Below are 19,270 nucleotides of genomic sequence, written 5' to 3'. Positions count from 1 at the left end.
TATTTAGAATTCAATGGGAAAGGTTAGTATGGAGAGTTCACAGTTGGGTTAGATATACTCTAAAATCTTTATTTTTTTAAATTGTGGAGATTTACTTTAAGGCTATAAACAAATTGTCTTTAGTTAAAACAAGCAGTTAGTTAATCCTTTCTATAGCTTAGTCCTAATATAGTAGTGTGGCACTAGTAATTGCTTTTAGTCTTAGAGGTTAGTAAGTAGGACTGTTTCTTATTAACTTGTTAGGGCAGCATGAAATGCCTTGCCTACTCAGGGCGCATTCCATTGGACTAAGCAGTTAGAAATTAGAACAGGATTACTGGTAGTTCATTTCTTCTATACTACTGCTAAAGTTCTGATTATATAAATTCTTGTGTGTATGTTGTAAATTCCTAATTTTTTTTCCATTTTATTTCAAAACACCCAATGAGGACCTTCCCTACTTGAGTTGTAAGACTGGTGTGGACATTCTTCATGATACTTAACATGGGTTTTCCTTTTCTTAATTACATTGCATGATCTCTAAATAATTCTTCCTTCTCCTGGGCAAGCGTACCTCCCAAATATTTATACACATCTGTGTTTTTTTTTTTTTTGCAGTTGAACTGGCAATGATCATGGACCGTTTGTACGGTGGCGTCTGCTATGCTGGCATTGATACAGACCCAGAGCTGAAGTACCCCAAAGGTGCTGGCCGCGTGGCATTCTCCAATCAGCAGAGTTACATTGCAGCCATCAGCGCTCGTTTTGTGCAGCTTCAGCACAATGACATTGACAAACGGGTAAGCACCTACTTAGGGTGAAACTGCTGTGGGAGAGAAAAGAAGTTTGTTCTGTGGTTTCTGGGAAGAAAGGCACCTTATGATCATAAGTGACCAGCTCTACCTTGCATGGCATTAGTCCATGAATCCATCTAGGCTGCCTGAAAAAGAGAGCACTGTTGATATTTAAAGCATTACAGAATCTTCTGCCTCACCCATCCCCAGAGTGATGTTACACTTATGAAAATAATCCTGCAAAATTTAGCATACCAAACTAGTGCTGTTCAGAAGATGACACTGACAGTATGTTAGTAGAGGTGGAGAGCTAGTGACCTGCTTGACCTACATAGTGCTCTTAAACAACAAAGAAACTTAGATTAACATTTACACATTCAGGAGTATGTATGAGATGTTGAACTTCTGGTTTGAAAATTGCCAAATGGCCGGGCGCGGTGGCTCATGCCTATAATCCCAGCACTTTGGGAGGCCGAGGCGGGTGGATCATGAATCAGGAGATCGAGACCAAACCATCCTGGCTAACACGGTGAAACCCCGTCTCTACTAAAAATACCAAAAAAATTAGCTGGGAGTAGTGGCAGACACCTGTAGTCCCAGCTACTCACGAGGCTGAGGCAGGAGAATGGCATGAACCTGGGAGGTGGAGCTTGCAGTGTGCCGAGACTGTGCCACTGCACTCCAGCCTGGCCAACAGAGCGAGACTCCGTCTAAAAAAGAAAAAGAAAATTGCAAGATCATAAGTTGTGGCAATCATTGGAGTCAAATAGCTGCTTTTCCTTTCAGTCTCCTCTTCAACTCATTCTGTTTCTCCTGCTTACACCATATATGCATATGCATTACCTGCCACGCTGTTCATTGGTGTTACCTGCCTGCCCTCTAGAGACATTAAGAGTGCTACCTCTGATGTAAAGAGGGGGCATGAAGTAGAGTTTTAGGCAGTTGGTGTACTTAATAGTTTTGCAGATTGGCATGAGTTTAAATTCCTTGAATCCCAGCTTTGCCACTGTTTGGAAGCTTAGGGGTATGGAAGGCAGTAAGAGCCAATCTGGACCCTGTATTAATAAATGAGAAGAGCATGTAGGAGAATAGCACCAAGTCTTTTTTTTTTTTTTTCTTTTTTTTTTTGAGACAGAGTCTTGCTCAGTCACCCAGGCTGGAGTGCAGTGGCGCAATCTTGGCTCACTGCAACCTCCGCCTCCCGGGTTCACACCATTCTCCTGCCTCAGCCTCCCGAGTAGCTGGGACTACAGACGCCCGCCATGATGCCCGGCTAATTTTTTTTTTTTGTATTTTTAGTAGAGACGGGGTTCCACCATGTTAGCCAGGATGGTCTCGATCTCCTGACCTTGTGATCCACCTGCCTCAGCCTCCCAAAGTGCTGGGATTACAGGCGTGAACCACCGCGCCCGGCCGAGCACCAAGTCTTGAACACCTGCCTGTGCAACTGTGCAGTCACTATTAATTCTTCTAGTAAAGAATGTTCTTGGGGCATCACTGGACTAGAATTAATAAAGTAGTAAATCTGTTCTATATGAAGTTTCACTTAATATCCTCTACAGTCAACTTTGACTAATTTTGTGTAGCAGGCAAGTTTCTTAGGTAAAACTTTTAACTGGTGATGGATTTTTCATATTCAGGATTATAGTTTTGTTAAGACATGTATCTGATCAAAAACTACAAGAGCCAGGGCTTAGAATAAATATTCTATTTGCTACTTCACTGAGCTTCTTAAGAGTAAGTGGTAGTGGTTTGGTTTTTAATTAAAATGAATAAAATAATTTAGAATTTTGAAACATTCTTTAAATTCATGGAGATTCAAAAATGTAATAAAGATTCAACTCCATTCCTGATTTTTAAGTACCCATAGCAATCTGAGCATGGGTACCAAACTGAACTCCATGCGTTTTTAAGTATCCATAGCAATCTGAGCATGCCCTTTTGTAACTGTAATCCCCCACAAGACTGTAAGCTCCACAAAGATGGGTGTGCTGTCTCATTCTCTGCCTGATCTCCAGTATTTACCCATTGCTCAATTTAGTCATTGATGTTTGATAAACCTTTGTTGAATTAACACATGGTGCTACTTGGAGGGTTCTTTTAACTTCTGCTGCTGTTGCTGGTAGACATGCTTGTGCCTGTACATTTGGGAGTCATGTACCAGATTCCATTACATCGAGATGTCTATCGCAACCATCACTGGTGAACCTAGGCAATGAACTGAACCTGAAGAGCTTTGGGTTCTTATTTATATGGAAGTAGCTTTCTTTTTTCTCCTCTAAAGCCAGAACTAGTGACTGTACAGGAAGTAGGTCCTGGAAATAATAAAACCTAGAGGAGGCCTCCATTTCCCCATGTTTCTACCTTCCCTTTGCCTCCATTCTACCGACCTCCTGGCCTGTTTCTTGTTGGAGGGAGATATGCTTGCCCCAGGGATTTATAGTAGTCATTGAGCCCCTGTAAGAATCATAATAAATTCAGATGTATTTGTTTTGTTGCCTACCACTATTCTCACAGCTACTGCGAGGCTCAGGCCCTCAGTATTTCTTCCCACAAGATTAGAACTAAGTTAAAAAGGAGAGAAATGGCTTTGCTTTTGTTAGCATGATTGTAGAACATGCTATGAAAATGTGTTTGGAACATTAGACTTCTCAGGGCTCAGGAAAGCCATTGACTTTTCTGCTTGCTATAATTGGGTTAACCATATACTGTCTATATCTCGGAGTAGTCCTTGGTAAACATTTAAGGTAGCAGCCAGTTGTAGTGGAAAGAGTAGGGAATTTGGAGCAAGAACAGATTCCAGTATATTTAAACCTTTGCTGCTTCAGTCAGTCACTGTCAAGCCCGAGCAAGTTACTTAAGGCCAGAAGCCTCAGGTCCTCATCTGTAACTCCTTCCTGGGGATGGTCTGAAGATTAAATGAAATTTTACTTCTCTTAAGGCAGGTCGAAAGGTATTTAACCAGCAAGTATTCATCTTGCTACAAATGTACTTAATATTTATTTTTATTAATATTATATAGCTTGAGTTTTAAAAGTTGCTCTGTTGAAGAAGTAGCAAAAAGGTACACTGGTTAGTGAAAACAGCACTGGTCCCGAGTCAGATAGCCGGGGTCTAGATCTGGTCTTGTTCTCCTTGGGGTTATATGACCTTGGGTGGGTCACTTAAATTCTGAGCTTCAGTGTACAGTGAAGGCAGTAGTAATAGCCTTGGGCATCCCATGAGATAGGTGAGAAGCCCGGAAGAGAGATTACTCAAGAAAGCAGTATGTACACTGTGTATGTGTATAGTGGGACTGTTGCAGTGGGCACAAGCATGCTACTTCCATGTGATATTGGAAAAGGACCCAACAGTTTCTTCAGTGCCCTGGGATGAGAGTCATCTGAGTGGGAATACTGGAAGTCATTGAAAGTGGCAAAGTCCCTACTCTCCCTTTTTCCCCTCAGGGACCAGCTCCATCTTCTTCGTTTGCCCTGACCAATAAGGAGATCTTTTCCCCTCCCCTCCACTCCCCTCCCCTCTCCTCCCATTTTCTTCTCCTCCTCTCCCCTCCCTTCTCCTCCCATCCTCTCTCCTCCCCTCCCGTTTTCTTCCCTTTTCTTCTCTTTTTGTGACAGGGTCTCACCCTGTCACCCAGGCTGGAGTGCAGCTTCAACCTCCTGTGCTTAAGTGATTTTCCCACCTCAACCTCCCCAATAGCTGGGATCACAGGTGCATACCACCATGCATGGCTATTTTTTTTGTATTTTTGGTAGAAATAAGGTTTCACCATATTGCCCAGGCTGGGCTCAAATTCCTGGGCTCAGGTGATGTACCTGCCTCAGCCTCCCAAAGTGCTGAGATTACAGGCTTGAACCACTGTGCTCAGCCCAACATCCTTTCTTTATTATGAGAGATGCAAGCCAACTTCCATCTTGAGTTGGGCTCTTTTTCACTGTTCATCTGTGAACATTACACTCCCTTCCCCCGAACTGTTACTCTGTCCCCTTCGTTTTCTTCTTGCTTAGAATATAGCCAATAGTACTTCATTTTATTGCCTCTGGCATTTTGAGCTTCTGTTAACTACACCTTTCATAGGTACAGTTTTAGGTTCATTCATGGTTTTATTTTTATTCATCTTTCTCCTAAAGCTTACATTTAAGCTTTCCAGAGAGCTCCCATTTCATATAAGCACTTTTGTATTTCCTTAGGTAATGCCCTTTTTCTTTTTCAGAAAAAATGATCATCCATGATTGTCTACAGAGAATTTCTATCACTAGGCAAAACTTGTTTCCTGAATAACCCCTCCAAGTTTTTAGTAGTAGTTTCATATCTCATAGAAAAGTTCTGAAACTTGCAGTGCTAAAAGTCAGGAGCACATGTCCACCTGTGTACACAGTCCCTTTTCCTTGCTATTACAGATTCCAAGGTGCCACAGTCATTTCCTTCCTTCCTTCCTTCCTCCCTCTTCCTTCCCCCTTTCCTCCTCCTCCTTTCTTCTCTCTTCTTTATTTCTTTCCTCCTCCTCCTCTTTCTCCTTCTTTTTCTTCCTTCCTCCTTCTTCTTCCTTCTTCCTCTACTTTGAGACCTTTATTTACTTTCCCATATCAACAAACATGAGTAGGCCAGGCACAGTGGCTCATGTGTATAATCCCAGCATTTTGGGAGGCCAAAGTGGGAGGAGCCCTTGAGCCCAGAAGTTCGAGACCAACCTGGGCAACATACGGAGACCCCATCTCTACACACACAGATTTTTTAAAAATTAGCCAAGTATGGTGGCACATGCCTGTGTGATTCCAGCTATAGGGGGAGGCTGAGGAGGGAGGATTGCTTGAGCCCAAGAGGTCGAAGCTAAATGAGCTGTGATCATGCCACTGTACTCCAGCCTGGGCAACAGAACCAGACCTTGTCTCAAAAAAATAATAATAATAAATCATGGATTATTATGTGATGATTATGTATTGGCTAAGTCTTATATCTCCTCAGGAAAATACAGCACTATTGAGTATTGTGGACTCTATAGAGAACTTCAGTCTTTGGTCATAGCATTCATCTCCTTCCTTCTGATGCGAGCCCAGAGTTGGCTTTAAACCAATACCTTGACTATTTTAGGTAGCATCAACCTTTATCACCTTTTTACTCAAAGCATCTCCTTTGCTGTCTGCATCATTATAAATATAGATGCAGTGAATTTTTAAAACTAGAGATGGCATTTTAGGGTCACTTACTTCCTGTTTGCAGCCCTTATTCCTTAAGGGGAGTGGGAGGGGGCCACCTGCAGAGCAGCAATGCCTGACCATCAAGTGAGACAATTCATTAAGTGTTGGAACAGTGAAAGCAGTAGGGCTGTATGAGGTGTATCCCCTCAGGTTGCAACTTTCTTGTGTACAGTAGGGAAGGTACACGAAGAAGAAATTAACTGGTATATCTCCTTTATCTCTTCTGTATCCAGCCAACTTTTTCCAAAAAAGATATCTCTTTTGAGAGTTTATATGTTTATTATTGTTGTTGATCTTTGGCGAAGCTTTTATATGGAGTGTTTCATGGGAAAAATACAAGCTTTATAGATTTGATTTCTTCTCACCATCTTAGAGACTTTTTGGCTTGCTTATGAATATAAAATATGTCAGTAGGCAACATTTATATTATTTAATTTATCTTTGTTATCCTGTATATTTGGTACTTTCATCTCTGCTGTCATTTCACTCATCCATAATCTCATGATCTTTAAGGAAGAGGTGTTTTTGTTGTTGTTTGTAACAGCTTTATTGAACTATTTTATGCTATTCACATAGCATACAGTTCACCCAGTTACAGTGTACAATTACATGTTTTTTAGTATATTTACATAATTATGTAGCCATCACAATCAGGTTTAGAACACAGAGGTATTTTTTTAATCATCCCATATTTCATGTCTTAAGAAACATAGAGGTGTTTTAATGTACAGCCTTTAAGTCTGCAATAAGAAGATCAACTGCATAATAACAATAGTGGAATGGTGGTAGGAGATACACTTTATTTATTCTCTGTAATTATTCAGCTCATAATATAGAGAGGATCCTACTTATTTAACCTGTGCTCTTCAAAGTCACAGGAACAAAGTAGCCCAGGCTCTTGGGGGAAACTTCTGAACCCTGCTATTACTGTGATTAGAGTCCCTCTTGTTGGAGTAAGTTGAGAAATCTACACATCAGCAACGTTTTGCTGTGGCATGTCCAGCCACAGGAGGACTAAGAGAAGTGGAAGAGGCTTCTTCTACTAGGAGTTCCTCACAGAGCTGCTATGATCTTAATTCTGTCACTTTTGCTCAGGAGTCTGAATGGAAGTACTTGGCACACAGCAGGCACTCACTAATGTGCAGAATCAAGTAGGAGGATATATAGGAGGGCAAGGACTGGAAGCAGCCGTGGAAGCCTGGATACTAGACATCTAGAGTCATCTCTCACCTGGACATCTAGAATATCTTCCCCTGTGGCTCCCCAATTCAATTTTATCCCATCTCCAAGTCATTTTTTACACAGCAACGAGAGCAAGCTTTTTATACTCATAATTTAATCATGTCTTTTCACTCCTTTAAACCTTTTGATTATGTTCCACTGCCCTTGGGATAAAGGTCAAAGTCCTTAAAATTGCCTAAATGACCCTTCATGTACTATGTACTTCTGCCTTACCACTCACTTCTCTCTTCCTTATCTTGAGCCAGCCACAGCTGGCCTTTTCCCCTATTTCTCAGGGTCATTATACATACGTTGCCTGGCTAATACCCACTTTTCCTTCAGGTCTCAGCTTAATTGTGATATTTTTAAGAATCCTTTCTTCATTGGAGCTTATACCTCCCCGATAGATTGTTGTCATAATGCATGTCTACCATTCATTTGTAGCATTAAGTGCCAGTATAATGAAATAATGCTTTGTTTAATGTCCATCTACTCTGTTAGATGATACAAATTCAGGAGGGCAATAACTGTCTTTTAATTTAACTACGGTATACACAATGCCTGACACCTAGTGGACACACATTAATTATTTTTGAATTAATGCATGAATGAGTTATTATAGTGAATGAATGATGATTGAGAGGTGACCCAAGAGGCCAGACACAGTGGCTCATGCCTGTAATCCCAGAACTTTGGAAGGCTGAGCTGGGAGGACTGCTTGAGGCCAGGGGTTTGAGACCAGCCTGGGCAATGTAGCGAGATCTCATTCTCTTAAAAAAAAACCATTTTTTTAATTTTAAAAAAAACCATTTTTTTAATTTAAAAAAAAATAAAAAATAGTTAAAAAGAGAGATGGCCCAGATGGGAAGACCTTTTAAACCATTCTTTCACATATTCAGCTGTCCACCAGAGAGCACTTTGCATAGCTTTCTTTTTCTACTTAGTTAAGGACACTCTAAAGAAATTTAGATTTCGCTGTTTAGAATATCAAAAGTGTTTTTTGGCACTTATATACACCCAAGTTGGACTTAACCTTAGGCATGACCTGGTCCAACCCTCTTTGTTTTGCACACAGGAGAATCTAAGAGAGGTTTGGAAACTTTCTCAAGATACTTGACAATTGAGGGCAGAGCTGTCTTCGTTGGACGCCCTTCCTGAGCCTTGCTGCTCATCCAGGGGCTCACACCTATAATCCTAATGTTTTGGGAGGCTGAGGTAGGAGGATAGCTTGAGGCCAGGAGTTCAAGACCAGCCTGGGCAACATAACAAGACCCTCATCTCACCAAAAAAAAATTGTTTTTTAAATTAGCCAGGTGTGGTCACACATGCCAGTAGTCCTAGCTACTCGGGAGGCTGAGGCAGGAGGATCTATTAAGCCTGGGAGCTTGAGGCTACAGTGAGCTATGACTGCACCACTGAACTCCAACCTGGGTTTTGCCATGTTGGCCAGGCTGGTCTCAAACTCCTAACCCTAGGTGATCAACCCGCCTTGGCCTCCCAAAGTGCTGGGATTACAGGCATGAGTCACTGTGCCTGGCCTCTGAAACATTTTGTTGTAAATGACACAGATAGGGCCAGGCGCACTGGCTCACACCTGTAATCCCAGAACTTTGGGAGGCCAAGGTGGAAGGATCACTTGAGGCCAGGAGTTCAAGACCAGCCTGGACAATATAGTGAGACCCAGTCTCTACAAAAAATAAAAAAAATTAGCGGGGCATAGTGGCACATGCCTATAGTCCCAGCTACCTGGGAGACTGGGATGGGAGGATTCCTTGAGCCCAGGAGTTTGAGGCTGCAGTGAGCTACGATTGTACCCGCCTGGGTGACACAGTGAGACCCTATCTCAAAAAAAAAAAAAAAAAAAAAAAAAAAGACACAGATTCATGCCTTAGTTTTTACTTCCAAGGAAAAAAGTCGTTAGCATCTTGAAATAAATCAATTAAGGCTTACCTTATGGCTCATGTTTACTAGTTATTGGCTAATTGGTAATTTGTCCCTGTGTTGACAACGTCAATGTTGTATGATACTCAGCACATAATTCTCAGCATTTCTTCTGCCTCCACATACTTGAGGTGTATGTTACACTCGTGCGTAACAGAGGCTCCCTAGAACTCTAATAGAGTGGGGCAGTTACAGGCATGATCATTATGTATGTAAGTGGGGGATACATCCCATACTCAACTCTGTCCCCACCTCCTAGAGAACCATTGCTGTAGTTAAACAAACAAAAAAAAAAAGTACTGGCTTAGGAATTCAGAGATCTGGGTCTATTCCTAGCTTTTTCCAATCATGGTATGACCTTGGGCAAACTGCTTAACCTTTAGAGGCTTGATTTCATTATCCTGAGGTAATAAGAACACCAGCCTAACTACCTCACACTTTATTGCGCAGATAAACCATGACAGTTGAAGAAGTGCTCTGGGAAGTTACTAGGCTGTACAGGCAGATGTTGATTTGTATTATTGCTGAGCCTGGCCTATTTAAATTGTGCTATGGCCTAATCATACATCCAAAGGCTAATTGTTGGCTTTTTTTTTTCCCCTTTTAAAGTATTTATTCAGTTCCATTAAGTATCCTTGATATAGGGAAAATGAAATAGTTGAAGTTAATACTTTAAAAAAAGTTAACATAGGTGCCAATCTGTCAACATTCTGGTTGGATGTTAGTCAAGACACAAATGTAAAGACTTAAGTTCCTTTTATAGATGTAGACAACTGGGTATGTTTTTTCGTTTAAAGGATCGAAGGCTTTTTTCATTTTAGTCTTGAAAGTAGTATTTTTACCAGTATCTTTTCTCTGATACTGAAAAGATTTTGAACCTGAAATGAAATACAGGTTAGGATTAAATTTTGCTTATATTCCTTTGAATGGTGTTTCTGTAAAAAAACTGAGTTTAAAGTATTTAAACACAATAAGAGCCAAAGATGGCACCTGTACACATTCTTTGTGTTCTGGTGGTATTTTTAGAAGTGATGCCAAATGAACTCTTAAGATGTAAAAGCTTTGCTAAATCCAGTTTTTTAAATGTAATGGAAATCTAGGTCATTTACATATGAAAGATTTTTGTAGTATGAAAATGAGATCATTGAAAATGGGTAATTCTTTTATGTGGCTGGTTTTCTATTGTCTACTCTGTGTGGTCATGAGAAAATTTTTTTTTTTTTTTTTTTTTTTTTGAGACGGAGTCTTACTCTGTTGCCCAGGCTGGAGTGCAGTGGCACGATCTCGGCTCACTGCAACCTCTGCTGCCTGGGTTCAGGTGATTCTCTTGCCTCAGCCTCCCGAGTAGCTGGGATTACAGGCGCCTGCCACTGCGCCCAGCTACTTTTTTTTGTAGTTTTTAGTAGAGATGGGGTTTCACCATCTTGGCCAGGCTGATCTTGAACTCCTGACCTCGTGATCCACCCGCCTCTGCCTCCCAAAGTGCTGGGATTACAGGCGTGAGCCACCGCTCCTGGCCAGTCATAAGAAAATTTTTAAAGTGTAGAATCAGTTGAATCTCCCTTAGCCTAGCAAAAACATATGACTTGATAGATATGAAAAATTTGTTTATAAAAATCTGGGGCAATTCCCCCTGCCCCCCAACACAACCATTGTCTAGCTCAGCTTGGTCATGTTGTCCCCTAGAAGTTTGTAAATCAGATCTTTGCAACTTTAAATGCATCATGCAGTAGACATTGGTTATAGTTTCCCAATACATCCCATAGAAATATTTTTACTAGTAGAAAGGATACTAGATAAGAATCAGCCAATCTGGGATTTTAGTCTTGACTGTATCACTTATTATATAGCTTGAAGGAAGTGTGTGTGTGTGTAAATGAAAGTGTTCTTGAAAACTGTAAAGCACTCTGTCAATATACGATAGCACTGATAACACGTTAATTTATGTCAAACCATGGATGACTAACACTTGAACTCTTCTGGAAGATGCTTATTAAAAACAATCTAATTGGAATTTCAGGTGATAAAGGGAGTTAAATATTTCAGGCAAAATCGGGGTAAAGTTGGTTGATTATTTGAGTTCTTTTTTTTTTTAAACCTGTCACTGACTTGAAGATTATGTATGAGTTTTTTATTTTTATTTTTATTTTTGTTGTTGCTCTTGTTGTTTTGAGATGGAATCTCGTTTTGTTGCCCAGGCTGGAGTACAGTGGCACGATCTTGGCTCACTGCAATCTCCACCTCCTGGGTTCAAGTGATTCTCCCACCTCAGCCTCCCAAGTAGCTGGGATTACAGGCACCCACCAGCACGCCCAGCTAATTTTTGTATTTTTAATGGAGACAGGGTTTCTCCATGTTGACCAGGCTGTCCTTGAACTCCTGACCCCAGGTAATCCACCCACCTCGGCCTCCCAAAGTGCTGGGATTACAGGTGTGAGCCACTGTGCCCAGCCATATCTGAATTTTTTAAACAGAGGAAGAGATCTCAGCAGGCAGGTCTTCTCTACCCATATTCTAGGGAAAATGTCCCTACAATTAGTTCCTCTATGTTTCTTAAAGTATGCTCCATAAAACATGAGTCTCCTGGGATTTTATTATCTATTTTATTTAAAAAATTTTGCTGTGTCTAATGAGTTTGGAAATGCTTGTTTAAAGAAAGGCTGGTTTATTCTATGACATATTATAATCTTTCATATACTAATCTTCATTGTGAAGACCCAGGAAGGAGGCAATATGCAGTTTTTCACAAATTTGTTTCGATCATGGAAAAATGTGTCATTTCTTGGAAATAATGTTTTAGAGAACCCAGTTGAGAAAAACACTGTGTTTGCAGCTTCTTTCCTTCTTTCGTGCTCAAATGCAGAAGCTTAATAAGCAGTTGATTGTTTTTCCCTTTCTCTTAGTCCCTTTTTTCCAAATGTGTCCCATCTACCATGTATTTTATATCTACAGAGGGTTTCGGACAGGGCAAGGAAATAACAACTGCATGTCCATGTAGTAGTGGGGCATTAACATTGTGGTTGATATTCCCTTTAATATTTGTAATTCATTATTTTTTGATTCTTTGAGATTATCTGTCACATCTAAAATGTCTCCATATAAGAAGGAAAAATCGTTGTTGAAATCAGTATACCATTGACAAAGTGTTCCCGTGACTCTATTTTAGCTTCATGTTGGGAACCAGAGCGACTTTTAGTTTGCCAATTTTGGACTTTCTAATACTTTTTAAGAACATTGTAGCTGGCACAGTGGCTCATGCCTGTAATCCCAGCACTTTGGGAGGCCGAGGCGGGTGGATCATTTGAGGTCAGGAGTTCGAGACCAGCCTGGCCAACATGGTGAAACCCCATCTCTACTAAAAATACAAAAATTAGCCGGACGGTAGTGGTACGTGCCTGTAATGCTAACTACTCAGGAAGCTAAGGCAGGAGAATCACTTGAGCCTGGGAGGCGGAGGTTGCAGTGAGCCGAGATCACACCATTGCACTCCAGCCTGGGTGACAGAGTGAGACCCTGTCTCAAAAAAGGCATTGTGATAGCTAAGCACAAAATATTTGCTTTGAGTAGCATGTTCTTTAGAATAGTCAATTTTTTATTTAATGACCTTTTATCCATTGTACCATTCTTTGCAAGTACCTTAAGTACTTAATATATTTAATCTTTTTTTTTCTCTCTCTCTCTGTTTAGTTGACACATGTTGGGCATTTACTAGACTACCAAAGGCTGTATATTTTTAGCCTACATGAAGATTAATATGACCCATATTTCCGTTAGGAACCATACTAACAGAAATGCTGATAATACTGTACTTTGTTCCTGACCACAGCGGGAATATATACAGTGGCTCAATAGCAAAAGAAGTAAGGATGAGATGACCTGTTCTCAGACTATTTCTACTCCTATCCTTAGTTGGGATTCATACAACCCAGCCTTTATCTTACTGCTCTCAGTGGTCCCTGCCTGACCTGGCTTGAAAGCTTCCTAGCTGTGTCTATAGCTATGTTTGACTTGACCCTAGAGGAAGCAACACTCAGAAGTGAGTTCAAATATCATCTGAACTAATCCTACCTGGGCTTATTTTGAAGTACTAGGAGTCTCAGAGCCCTTGACTAGAAATAGTTTTTTAAAGGGAGTTTGGGTTATCTAAAGGAAGGTAAAGATCTTTGAATGGAATAGAACCTTTTGTCCAGGTTCTCCTTCTAAGTCCTGACTTCTGACTCTCCTGTCCTTCTCTGTTCTTTCATGTCTCCTCCCTTGGACTTGTGATAATTTTTAATATGAAAACTCTTTACAGTGATTTAAATATTCATGTTTCTTGCTCATAGTTGAGTGTAGAGCTTGTTTATGAGATAAAGAATTGGAAAAAAGTCCATTGCCTTTTTTCTAAATACTTATCTCAGTAGAACATTCAGATTCAACTCTAGAAGTCAGGTGTTAGAAGTAAGTTAGCAGTCTTTTGGTGAGTGCTTATTCCTACTTGTTCAAGCCCCTCATAGGCTAGGGGAAACAGAGGCCCGTGAGGTTGTGGTATAGCCAGGGTGCTCTGCATCTCTATACCCTGAGGGGGTGATACCATCATAGTTATGCATTTCACATTTTTAACGATTTTCTTGCCCTTTGTTCACCATATGACACTAGCACTTGGTTTTGGACTGATTTATACCCATACCTCCAGCCCCATTTCCAAGCAGCATAGCAGGAAACCAGACTGTGCCAGATACCATCAGCCCACCCTTCTGTGTTTCATGAAAACATTATCTTAAGGCTAAACAGAGCAGCCCTCATAGAACTCTTTGCACTCCATAAACATATGGCAGAGGCATTGACACAGAAGCCCTGCTATGGGAAAATAAGTAAGTTCTTAAACTGTGGGAAGGGCACAAAGGTAATTTTAAAATCTTTCATAACCCTAGCACTTGAGAATGTGAAAAATGGTAAGTCTCATCCTTTGTAAGGTAAAAACAAAATAAAATCCCAATTGTTTCCCCTCTGATTTTTAAAAATCTACCCTAGATTGCTTCTAAAATTAATAACTGTGGATTTGCTATATCTGAGAGTTTTGGATAACTTTGCTGGTGTGGAAAAGCTGTTTTCACATTGCCACTTTAATTTTATCTATTTTTATTTATTTATTTTTTCGAGATGGAGTTTTGCTCTTGTTGCCCAGGCTGGAGTGCAATGGCGTGATCTTGGCTCACCGCAACCTCCGCCTCCCAGGTTCAAGCAATTCTCCTGCCTCAGCCTCCTGAGTAGCGGGGATTACAGGCACGTGCCACCACACCCAGCTAATTTTGTATTTTTAGTAGAGACAGGGTTTCTCCGTGTTGGTCAGGCTGGTCTCGAACTCCTGACCTCAGGTGATCCGCCTGCCTTGGCCTCCCAAAGTGCAGAGATTACAGGCATGCATCACTGTGCCCAGCCTGCCACTTTAATTTTCTTTCTTTTTTTTATTTCTTTGAGACAGAGTTTCGCTCTTGTTGCCCAGGCTGGAGTGCAGTGGCGCTATCTTGGCTCACTGCAACCTCTGCCTCCCAGGTTCAAGAGATTCTCCTGCCTCAGCCTCCCAAGTAGCTGGGACTACAGGCATGCGCCACCATGCCTGGCTAATTTTGTATTTTTATTAGAGACGGGGTTTCTCCATGTTGGTCAGGCTGGTCTCGAACTCCTGACCTCAGGTGATCCACCCACCTCGGCCTCTCAAAGTGCTGGGATTACAGGCGTGAGCCACTGTGCCTGGCCGCCACTTTAATTTTCTAGGCATCTGTCATCTGCTTTCTAAACAACAGCATTCCAGCTCATAGTTGAAAAACTAAAAATTTATTTTTATTTATTTTTTGAGATGGAGTCTCAGCTGTGTCACCCAGGCTGGAGTGCAGTGGCGTGATCTCGACTCACTGCAACCTCCGCCTCCCAGGTTCAAGCAATTCTCCTGCCTCAGCCTCCCAAGTAGCTGGGATTACAGGCACCTACCATCATGCCCGGCTAATGTTTTTTGTATTTTTAGTATAGATGGGGTTTCAACATGTTGGCCAGGCTGGTTTCTAACTACTGACTTCAAGTGATCCGCCCGCTTTGGCCTCCCAAAGTGCTAGAATTACAGGTGTGAGCTATCGCACCCAGCCAAAATTTATGTTTAGACATTCTTTGTATTGTCTGCTGGTGGAGGCCCTGCTTTAGCAACCAGAAAGACACCATATTTAGTGGGAATATTAATGAGGTTACTGTGGTTTTTAGGCCTGGCTAGATGTACTGTATGACACATGCCAAGAAGATTATGATCACATTATGTTTAAAACCTTTTAGCACACCAAATAAATGGGCTTTCCAAGAAGCTATGTTGCTCCAGATGTTAGGAAATGGCCTAAGTCAGCCAGGGCCCTTTCATGGGGTGCCCAGGTTAACGTTAAGGCCAGATCTGAAAACAGGGACACTTATACTCAACCCTTAATTTTATTTATTTACTTATTTATTTATCTATCTGTCTATCTATTTATTTTTGGAGATGCTGTTCAGGCTAGACTTGAACTCCTGGGCTCAAGTGCATCAGCCTCCCAAGTAGCTGGGATTACAGGCACACCTCACCATACCCAGCCCAACCCTTAATTTTTTAAACATTTTTCCGTTAAATAGTTCTAAAACCAAGTTTTTAGTGCTGCTCTTTTCCTAGCCATTGCATAGTATATTTTTTAAAAAGGAGAACTTCGATACATTATTACTGATCTCTGCTTGATTTGACTCTAAAGAGTCATAGTTTCGGGATTTTGGCTGAGCTGACTTTTTTTTTTTTTTTGAGACGAGGTCTCACTCTGTCACCCAGTTTAGAGTGCAGTGGTGCAGTCTTAGCTCACAGCAACTCCTGCCTTCCAGACTCAAGTGATTCTCCCACCTCAGCCTCCCAAGTAGCTGGAACCACAGGAGTGCACCACCACGCCTGGCCAATTTTTTGTGTTTTTGTTAGAGATGGGGTCTCAGCATGTTGCCCAGGCTGGTCTCGAACTCCTGAGCTCAAATGATCTCTGCGCCTCGGCCTCCCAATGTGCTGGGATTATAGGTGTGACCCACTGCACCTGGCTGAGCTGACTTTTTAAAGGACAGGCAAAACCCAGGTGTGAGTTCAAAGTATGACTTGAACTGATTCTAAATGGGCTCATGTTAAAGCACTGAGTCCCAGATGTACTATTTAAATGAAGCTATTGTAGTTTAAATGTAATTTATTAAACTTATTTGAGGTGCTATGTTCCCTTAGATTTTCTCAGACCTCAGGAATGTGTCTAAAAAAAACCAGTGAACTGGGGTTGAAATTTTCCTCTATTGGTCAGAAATAATACTCATTTTAGAAATGCTCTTTAGCCAGGTGTGGTGGCTCATGCCTGTAATCCTAGCACTTTGGGAGGCCAAAGCAGGCAGATCACTTGAGGCCAGGAGTTCAAGAACAGCCTGGCCAACATGGTGAAACCCCATCTCTACTAAAAATACAAAAATTAGCCAGGCATGGTGGCACATGCCTGTAATTCCAGCTACTTGGGAGGCTGAGGCACGAGAATCACTTGAATCCAGGAGATGGAGGTTGCAGTGAGCCAAGATCACGCCACTGCACTCCAGCCTGGGTGACAGAGCGAGTGACCCTGTCTCAAAAGTAAAATTAAAAATTAAAAAGTAAAGAAATGCTCTTCTCTTGATTGAGTCATATATTTGCAACCTTCTTAACTAATACATTGATTACCCAATATGGGGGACATTATCATGGCAGTGAGCTCTGGTTTATCTTGTGTCTAGACTTAGCTCTGTTGTGTTGCCTTTAACAATTGAAAATGTTGTGTCAACAGCTTGCTTATGTTATCAGTTGATTTCTCACTTCTCTTTATCATTGATAACTACTTTGTATGGTCTGATTTCTCAAAGTAACCTAGTGAGTTAAAAAAGAAAAGCTCAAAGAAACTAAATTCCTCATTACTGAGGTATACCTCTTTAATGAATATAATTCGTTCATTCCTAAGAGCTATCAGAGTATTTCTGAAACACACGGTATATTGAGCTCACACGAAACAGTGACCACGGGGCAGCCTCTAGTTGGATGGAGTTTCTACTTCTGATCCTGGAAATGCTGTGCATGTCTATGGCCATATTATAAATGTCTCTATTGTGAATCATGGCCTCCTTTCAGCCAGCATAGTGTAGAATCTCCAAGTGAGTCAGGTCCTTCTGACAATGTCATGTCCTTCTAAAGTGAGGTGCTCAAAATGGAAAGCCAGAGTTGAGGTTTCTTACCCAGAGTACAGCTGGCTATTCCTTTCAGTGGTCTGAATATTTTGCCTCTGTTGTTAAAGCCTGACAATGCAATGGCCCCTTGTAGCATTTGACCTAAATCTCTGGGTAGTCTGGAGAGAGACAGAAGGTACTCACTCAAGTCCCTGTGTCCAGTAGTTTATCCCAACAATGTGATTATGAGAGCCTCTCCTTTGAAGCCAGAAGAGGAACCCAACCTCAGAGCTAATGTTTTCCATTCAAGTAGCCCCCATACTACTTCTCACCTACTCTATTTTCTGGGTTCTCTGAAATCACCACCTGGAGCCAGTATTCTCTGGCTTGACCTCTGTTTGCTAGATTTTTCTTAAGCACAGAGGTGCTCATGTCATTATCTCTTTCCTCTGATATAGTATGGCAACTCTACACATCTCTTCTGCCCTTCACACCCATGACCTCCAGTTCATTGTTTTCCTTCTTATGACCTGCAACAGATCCTTAGATTAGGTTTGTTCTTTTGTCAGCCTCTTCATATTCCTGATTCTTTGAGTTAAAGCCTTGCTTGATGTGCTGCTTAACTACATCTTCTTTACACTTTGACTTACCAATTTTTTGCCAATTTTTTTCTTTCTTTCTTTTTTTGACCCAATACTACACTTTGGCTGTGTGCTGCCAATTTTTCTGAGTAGATACCAGCCTTAGATTTATTCCTATTAAATTATATCGCTTCACTTTGCTTCTTTTTCCAGCTTGTCTACTTTGATTCTGTTATCTGAAATCCTTGCTTCTACTTGCCTTCTAGTCACCCATAAGCATGCTTTACGTGCCTTAGGATAACTAGATATCTGACTGATTTTTTTTTTTTTTTTTGATACTGAGTCTCGGTCTGTCACCAGGCTGGAGTGCAGTGGCGTGATCTTGGCTCACTGCAACCTCTGCCTCCCGGATTCAAGCTATTCTCCTGCCTCAGTCTCCCAAGTAGCTGAGACTACAGGTGCACGCCACCACACCTGGCTAATTTTTGTATTTTTAGTAGAGACAGGGGTTTCACCATGTTGGCCAGGATGGTCTCGATCTCTTGACCTCATGATCTGCCCACCTTGGCCTCCCAAAGTGCTGGGATTACAGGCGTGAGTCACCGGGTCCGGCCGGTGTCTGACTGATTTATTTGATTGTTCCCACCACCAAAGACAGACTGTAACAGAGGCCAGTCTTTGGCTGTCCTTAATAGAACTTTTAGTACATAACTCAAACTTAGCCTGACCTTGGCCAATGCCTCCTTTCTATTACTACAACTTTTGAGGTCTGAGAAGGAATTCTGCACCTGCGAATAGTTTGTGGTCTCCCCAGTGTCTATTCTCTGCCGCTAAGAGTTGTTTAGCCATTGCTTTATTTACTTCAGGAGGTCAGTTTTTTGAGTAATAACAAAATGACTGCAGACGGAAATATTTTCTCTAGCTTGTTAGAAACAAAACAATTAAGCATTGAGATCAGTTTGTTAAAAAGTATGGCTTTCTCTTTGTCTGTAGCATTCTAACTATATTATTCCCTTTACCATCTTCTCTAGCCACTCATTAAGGCTCCATATCAATCCATCTTATCCTTAGTGGTTACAAGCTCATCAGTAAATTACATGTATTCTTCAGCACTTTGGGTATAGTCATCTCCATTAGGCTTATGAGTAGGAATCTAAGTGTCTCTCCGTAGGTAGGTCTCATCTCCTTTGCCTGCAAGGCCCTTTGAAACAGAGGTTCAGCTTAACGATGTGATCAGATTTGCATGGGACTCTAGTATTTGAGCTTTAATGGTATTAGATCAGTAACGTGATCCCACCAGACTGGTATGTCCAAAGTGTCATAGGTTAATGATATTCCAAGTAATTGTAGTGGTTAA

General features: G+C 41.3%; 1 protein-coding gene across 23 annotated transcripts in view; it reads left to right on the top strand.

Annotated features, from left to right (window-relative positions):
• CPEB3 (cytoplasmic polyadenylation element binding protein 3) overlaps positions 1 to 19,270 on the top strand; it is a 240,203-nt gene that overhangs the window by 206,510 nt on the left and 14,423 nt on the right. For 14 of the 23 annotated variants that reach the window (XM_054522629.2, XM_054522627.2, XM_054522633.2 and 11 more), the window contains one exon: positions 598 to 779. In XM_054522629.2, the coding sequence (XP_054378604.1) occupies positions 598 to 779 (182 nt within the window). Of the gene's footprint in view, positions 1 to 597; positions 780 to 2,072; positions 2,759 to 19,270 lie in introns of those variants that run through there. The other 9 variants (XM_054522642.2, XM_054522640.2, XM_054522639.2 and 6 more) reach the window with 3 other exon arrangements.

This window comes from Pongo abelii, chromosome 8, assembly GCF_028885655.2.
Source record: "Pongo abelii isolate AG06213 chromosome 8, NHGRI_mPonAbe1-v2.0_pri, whole genome shotgun sequence".
Lineage (NCBI taxonomy): Eukaryota > Metazoa > Chordata > Mammalia > Primates > Hominidae > Pongo > Pongo abelii.
This window is presented reverse-complemented; position numbering and strand designations above follow the sequence as displayed.